This window comes from Pezoporus wallicus, unplaced genomic scaffold, assembly GCF_028554395.1.
Source record: "Pezoporus wallicus isolate ANWC-B61680 ecotype Strahan unplaced genomic scaffold, APGP_CSIRO_Pwel_v1 contig_11581, whole genome shotgun sequence".
Taxonomy (NCBI): domain Eukaryota; kingdom Metazoa; phylum Chordata; class Aves; order Psittaciformes; family Psittacidae; genus Pezoporus; species Pezoporus wallicus.
In genome coordinates, this window is record NW_026641669.1 from 1 (window position 1) to 7451 (window position 7451).

Here is a 7451-nt window from a genome sequence, read left to right on the forward strand (position 1 = left end):
GAGCCCTGGGAGCAGGTCCACTGGTGTGGCTGGTTGCCATGGCAACCGGCGAGGGTGCCCTCGATCGACGGGTGAGGCATTTCCTCTGCGCGGGGTGGTACGTCGCGTTATCGTTGTGTGCTGCGTAGAGGCGCGGGGAGGGGTCGGGCTGGGCCAGGCCGGGCCAGGCCGTAGGTGGCCGCGGGCACTACTGGGGCTGATGCGGGCCGCGGAGGAGGAGCTGGCTGATGGCGGGTGAGGCGCGAGCTGGGGCGCCTCTGCGATGCCGCGGGCTCGGCTTGGTGGGGCGGGCCGCGGCCTGGGTTCCAGGGCCTGTGACCGGACTCGGGCGCCCTCCCATCTCTGGGATCCTGGACTAGACCTGGGGGCCGTCGCCCTGCTTCTTGGCAGGGCTGGGGCTTGGATCTCCTGCTGCTTTTTGGGGCCCTCGGTGGCAGGGCCGGGATTCATAGTTCCCTCTGTTCCTGGCGCAGGTGAGGTGGCGGCCGGCAGCGGGGATCCGGGAGCCAGGGTGTGGCAGCCCCTACGGATGCCCTCATGAACGAGAGTCGAGGCTGGAGCTGCCAGGACACCGCGGGGCACCATGAGAGCGGGCCACGAGCGGAGCCAGGAGTGCCTCCCGCCAAAGAAGCGGGAGCTTCCCGCTGCCAGTGCCGGCACCGAGGCGGGACGGGCGGGGGCTGTCCAGACCACGGGCGAGGGCACCGAGTGGACCCAGACAGCCCTGTGCTATGGCCCGGGTGAGGCCGTGGAAGCAGTGGCAGGGCTGACAGTGGACCAGTATGGGATGCTCTACAAAGTGGCAGCGCCACCTGCCACCTTCTCCCCCCCAGGTCTGCACCCCATGGTGGACGTGACCCCCCTGCCCCCTGCCTTCAGTGTGACTTCACCAATAATCCAGCACTCGGGGGTGCCCTACCCTCCTGTTCACTATGGACAGATCACCCCAACGTCCCTACAGTTCATCGGCTTGCATTACACAGTGCCCTATTCTGTCCTTCCTGGCTTCCTGCCTAGTCCTCTCCTGTCTTCTTCCACCAACCTCACTGCCTCTCATGTCCCCCACTTTGTGCCATATGCCTCTCTCTTCATGGAAGAAGCCACTTCTTCCCCCCAGACTACCTCTTCTACCCACACCTTCAGCAAATTCACTTCTGCAGTTTCTCCTGGCCAGATGCAGTACCATGCTGGGACCCAGCTGTTAGGTACTGCACCAGGTAGATTTCCTGTTTATTATCAGATGTCCTGCCTCCCACCAGGGTATTCAGCACATGAGACACCTACGGCAGGCAGAAGCCCAGAGTCTCTTCAGAAAGACAGTCAGCTGAATTCAGAGGTAGCTGCTGCCAATGGTGGACAGAGACATCCAGAGCATAATGTTTTGAGAAGGACCAGCGAAGGTGTGGATTCTGCCAGCAGTAAAGCTGAAGACTGTCTGCCAGGAGCTGCAGCAGGATGTGTGGTTGATGGACAGTTCCTTTCAGGTTACCAGACTTTGGGAACAGAGGTCTCTGTGCCAGCTCACAGAAGCACCCCAGACACTGATCTGGAGGTTCAGAGGGTGGTGGGGGTGTTGGCATCTCAGGATTATCATATTCTGGCAGCCCAGAGGAAAGATGACCCGAGCCCTTTAAAACTTTGCCATAAACCACAACACCCTGATCAGCAGAGGGAGTCAAAAGACATGCTGAGGAACACAGTGGAAAGGGCTGCTGCTGAGAAAAGCCAGTCCAGGAGTCCATATGTAATGTGCCCTGAAGAGCTGGTTAGACAAAGACACTTAACTAAAGGAATGGTGATAGCCAACGGCAAGCCAGTCCTGGTTGCCATTGGATCTGAGCCCATCAGGTCTTCCACTTCAGAAACCCTGGTGGGGTGGAGCTCACATGCACAGGCTCAAGGAAGTGTGCTCGAAAAGGACCCTGCCCAGCTGCAGCCACCCAGCTCCTCACACTTGCCCTCTCATTTCATGAAAGGAGCCATCATCCAGCTGGCTACAGGAGAGCTGAAGCGGGTAGAGGACCTGCAGACTCAAGACTTTGTTCGCAGTGCAGAGGTGAGTGGGGGCCTGAAGATCAACTCCAGCACTGTGGTGGATATTCAGGAAAGCCAGTGGCCTGGGCTTGTCACACTGCATTTTGTGGTTGGGGAGCAGCAAAGTAAAGTGAGCACTGATGTGTCGCCAGAGCATCCCTTCTTTGTGTATGGCCAGGGCTGGTCCTCCTGTAGCCCAGGGCTGACTGCTCAGCGTTTTGCTTTGCCCTGTCACAGGCTGCAGGTGGGCGATGTCTGCATATCTATCAGTTTACAGAGCATGAATGGCATCTCCACTTCTCAGGCTAACTATGCTCCCACAGATCAGTTGCTATCTACTAGGGAGACAGCTGAAAGAACAGCTCAGGGGTCCAGAGAGCCATCTAACAGAGCTGCTGAAAGGAAGAGCCACACAGATAGGGACAGCGCAACTCAGAACTCTCATGCAGAACCCTCTCAGCCTGAGACTGGTAGTCAGCACAGCTGGGCAGTCCCAGGTTTCCAGAGATACAGCATGCAGGCAGAGGAGCCTTGGCCATCTCTGCTCTGTTCCTCTTTCATTCCCCAGGAGGTCAAGCTGTCTATTGAAGGGCATTCTAATACAGGGAAGTGATCCCTTGGAGGCTGTGAGCTAGGGCATCCCTTGTAGGTGAGCCTCACCGTTAGGTGGAGAAGTTTCACAGGCTTTGTGGCAGGTTCACCAGCAAGGCTTTCTGCCCCATGGGACTGGGTTTATTCCAGTTCAGTGGCTGACCAGTTTCTCTTAGGGAATCAAGAGGGCTCCAGTGCCTCAGGGAGCAGCAACAGGTTAGCTGGGGTAAAGACCAGGGACGTGCTCATGAGCTTGCAATGAGAGCGTTACAGAGGCTGGAGGCTGGGGCTTTCTCACACCTCCCTGAATAACTGATTCCCTGCAGAGCATGGTCTAAGTATTCAGAATAGGTGGGGAGACGAGGAGGGCAGACATGGCTTAAGGTAGCAGATAAAATTGCTTAAGATTTTATTCCTCCTTTCTCATGATTGGGAGAAATGAATCCCTACTGGAGTATCCTTTTTTTTTTTTCACACATGCACTTTAAAAGGACCATTCACCAATGGAGCTCTTCAGGCCAGGACAGAGATGCTTCTCTGGTGGTTCTGTTTAATATCTCTTCCACTGAATCCAACTGCTGTTTCTTCTTGCAAGGAATGTACGGATTTGAATGAATCACAGAAATTCAAGAAGGACCAAAAGGATGGGTTTGGGTGTAGGTGTAGTTGAACTTGAGTACTTGGAATGGGATGTGAGTTGGGATGGGAGATGTCAGTTTTCTGCTATAAAATACATTTAATCATTTGTCACCAAATCAAATCTTTCTTCCCATGTTAATAACTTAAAAAAATAAAAATCTCTTGGGCTTACAGCTTTTGTAGAGGCTTAGCCTGTGGATGGATGGCATTGGGAGGGGGATTGTTTGGATTTTAGTGTTTTGGTTGTTTTTTTTTTAAAGCTGGAGTAAAATATAGAATCATTCTCTAGGGAAGGATGGAAACATCCTTTTTCTGTGAGAAGGCCAAGACTATTTTGTAATTAAATCAGAACACTTTCCAGATGGCTAATTCTTCCCTGCAGGCAGTTTCCTGAATAAGCTCTAGACAAGATGAGTGTTAGTGCATGTGCAGGCAAGGTACAAAGTTTCTGCTGAGTACACTTCTCTGATTAATGTAGCAAATCTAAAAATTCCACAGCACCATGGGGCATTTTGGGGTGGTTTTGTGTTAGTTTTTCTGATGCTTCACTTTGGAGTTCCTCTGTGTAATGTGGTAAAATCAAGAGTAGTCTTTTTCATGGTGAGATTTAATACAAATGTAGATTAATACCTCGTTATGGTAATAACACTATTCAAGTGAAGGGTTCTGTAGTTACACTAATTTACCCTCTCTGATGGTGTGTTATGACACCAGCTCTAACTACTTACCTGGAATAGAAATTAGTGACGATAAGAGTCTGTGAATGATAAGAGTGGGTGGACTATGGACGATAAGAGTCTTCACTGACTTAACCTAAGTTAATTGTTCCTTGTATTAAGTTGCCCATCTCTGCTAGGACCAAGCTTTTGAGAGGGTTTCTTTTCAGTGTGCAGGTCCCTGCTGAGTCCTGGTGCTGCTCCTGATGTTCAGCGTACTGTTTTCCCCCAAATGACACACTGCTTCTGATCTCATCAGCTGTATTTGCAATGTATGAAGTCACAGTAATGCTGTCATGTGAAGATTCTACCTTCCTGGATGCAGCAGCTGTGGGAACAGATGCTGTGTTCATGGCACCATTTGTCAGTGAAATGTACTGTCTGGGCCCAGGTGCTTGGCTTCATCCCCTTGTGTGTTTCACAGTTGCTGTTTGTTGGATACTTCTACGTGAAGACCTTGATTAATGTTGGTTAGTACTTAATGCTCAGGATATCCAGGGTGTCTGTGGCTAAAGTCAGAAGAGCCCGAGTTCTCTTGCCTGATCTTTGCATGATGCATGCAGAGGAATTCAGAGCTGTGGCAGGTAGCTAAGAAAGGATCTTGCATACGTATGGTGTGTGAATGTATCCAGGCTGGTTGCACGCACGGAGGGAACAGTCTGAGCAGCTGAGGGGTGCAGGGCCCCTCATGTGCACCTCTGAACACAGAAGTCTGTCTTTCAGAGAGAGGGTTTGGAGAGCCTGCTGTATCTCATGTAATTACTTCTATATCAGTTGCTCATATAACTACTCCTAGATCTCAGCCATGCTAAACAGTGGTCTGAAAGGGCAGACACTGATGCATGGGGCAAGATGCTGTATGGCTAAAATAGCTTTGTACTGTAGGTAGCTGAAGAGCTGTGAAGGTGCTTGCCCTGGTGTTTACCTGGCCATTGGCCTAGGCTTTGGCTAGCTGCTTATCTCTTGAGCATGGTTTTGAGCTCTGTAGAACAGGCTAGGGTGAATTTGACCTTGGTGCTTCTACCCAAACTCCCTGTCTGTCCCACTGTTGTGCATGTTTCAGCTGCCAGCTCTTCTATGGAAGCAACGGTTTGGGGCACATCTCATGGCAGGACATTGAGATGAAGTATCTGGGCATCTGGCTGCTTGCCCCAAAGGTGGTAGGCAGGAGGGGCCACTGGTGGCTGTCTAGCCCAGCTTAGCATTTCTTGTGATCACTGGACTCTGTCCTGACTGGGCTGGGCTGTGTTGCTCAGCCCCTGTGGTGGTGGTGGTATTAAGCGTTGAGGCTCTCCTGAGATAGGGAGTGTGTGAGACAGGTGCTTCTGTAGGCAGAAATGCTATAAATTAAACCATGGAGGAGTCTTTTATTTCTTAGGTTTACAGGGAAAGGAGATAGTCAGGAAGACATTGTGGAATGAGATGGCTATCTGGGCTTTTCTGCTAGCAAAGGTGTGACAGGCTTCTCAGAGAAATATATTATTTTCCTGCTGCTATTGTGAAGGGGAGGAGAGTGTGGGCTGTCCTACCTGGAGGAGGTAGCGGCAGTGACCTCCTGGCCTTGGTCTTACCCAGCTCACACTCTGTGGCAAGAGTGTGTAGGATGCAATAATGGGTGTCTGTAGCCATCTATACCATCTCACAAGCCATTCCTGGGGTCAGCTGCCCAGCAGAGGCCAGGCCTGTTTTAGGCTCTGTGTGCACTGTTGCTCCAGAAACATGACACTTGCTCCAAGCAGTGAGTGCTCATCAGTACCAGACTATGCAGTGGAAGCTCTGTCTGGAAAGAAAGGAAGCTGCAGAGGCCCCTCTGCCTCCTCTTTCCAGCAGGAGCACAAGTATAATGCACTTTTCACATTAAGTGTCCCCGTCCCCTGGTCTCCACCCCACACTTGAAGTCACTTTGCCCTGTAGAGAACTAACCCTTGTTACTTAGAAAATACCGTAACAGAAATGACACCAGCTTGAGTAGCCCAAATGCTAGCTCCTGCCCACAGCAGCATATGTGCCTTTCCCTAGCACCACTCACAACTGCTCTTTGTCTTTCAGGCTGTCCTAGGGCCTGAAACTGCAGAACCTGCTGACTCTGAATTCACACTCTGTACAGAATTTGGCTCAGGGTGTGTTCCATGTATGACTTAAAATGCTGATGGTCGAGGGCCTTTCATGGTCTTCACATCTGTCCATGGAGGACAGGGCTTGCCCCTAACATCTTTCTAGGCTGCTGCCACCTCCCCTTGCAAATACACCCGTGCACATTCTGGTTGTTTTGGCTTTCATGGCACCTTGGCACTAGGGGAAGGTCTGCCCATGCAAAGCAGAGAAGCAGACTGTGGCCCTGAGGAAGGGACTGGGCTTCACTGAGGCAGGGAGGTCTTTGTAGATAAGTGCTGATCCCTCAACTATAATCCCAGTTATGTAATAGCCGTATTAACATGTAACCAACTGCATTGTATCTAAAGCCTTAGAACTAGTCAGGTACTCCACTCCAAACTTGCTCCTGCCCCTGTCCTCTACCTGATCTTTAACAAAGCATTAATAATTCTAAAGATAATCTCTATTTTGTTGTGCTTTTTTTTTTTTTTGTAACTTTTAAATAAATCAATTTATACTGTATATTTGTACTTTTGGTGAGATCTTTTTTCCTGTTTTACCATGTTAAATCTGTACTTGGCTACACAAAGATTGTATTTTTATTGTAAATGCTCCTATGAATATTGCATTTAACTTGTTGACTCTGTAAACACAGTGTGTATATATATATATATTAAAAACAATAGCTTTTCCTTTGGTGTTTGAGACTTCTTTATCGTCTGTAGCATCAGTGATCATGAGGATGTGGCTTCTCTGGTCGTACACAGAGTGATCTGGAGACCTGTGATGAGGGCAAGGTTAAAGGCTGTGTGACAGATGGATTAAAGCTATAATTCTGTGCTCAAATAATTCTGTTTATGTGGTCTTTCTTGAACCCCTTGGAACAATGATCATGTGCCAGTGACACTGCAGGGAAAGTTTCAGCTGCAGGTGGCAGAGTGAAGCTGCATGTCTGCTGGCCAAGCAAAACACACAAGACAGCACTAGCAAACACTGCAAGAAGCAAACTGTCAGTTTGAGCACGAAAATAGAGAGCTCATAATAGAAGTGAAAGATCAGAGAACAAAGGCAGATATGAACAAGGGAATGTGGAACTGAATAAATCTTTTCCAGGTCTGGAACATGGATCTGAATAGATCCTTTCCAGATCTGGTGCATTTTCCCAAAGCAAGAGAGATGACGATAGCTCCCAGATGTCAGTTTTATGTGATGACTTAAATTCCCTACCATCTGGCAGGTTTTTCCAGACTCAGTTACTGAACTTTCTATGGCTCCTCCCCAGCTCACCCCTTTTCCACATTCCTCTCATTGGTTTTGCTGCTGAGTGTAGAAGCAACTTTCTGACCTGTGTGTTTCTGTTTACTAGTGGTCCCCCCC

The 7451-nt window shown here is 49.8% G+C and overlaps 1 protein-coding gene across 2 annotated transcripts; it reads left to right on the plus strand.

The window, feature by feature from the left end:
• Nucleotides 1–27: 27 nt before the first annotated feature.
• On the plus strand, nucleotides 28–6766 carry LOC130607593 (ataxin-1-like). Of its 2 annotated transcripts, XM_057424800.1 has the most exons (3): nucleotides 28–71; nucleotides 474–2056; nucleotides 6030–6766. In XM_057424800.1, exons 2-3 carry the CDS (start codon nucleotides 584–586, stop codon nucleotides 6120–6122), a joined length of 1566 nt encoding a protein of 521 aa, XP_057280783.1. In that variant the 5' UTR covers nucleotides 28–71; nucleotides 474–583; the 3' UTR covers nucleotides 6123–6766. The 2 variants fall into 2 exon arrangements, with proteins under 2 accessions (XP_057280783.1, XP_057280782.1); XM_057424799.1 differs by lacking the exon at nucleotides 6030–6766 and having other exon boundaries at nucleotides 474–3075.
• The last annotated feature ends 685 nt before the right edge of the window (nucleotides 6767–7451 follow it).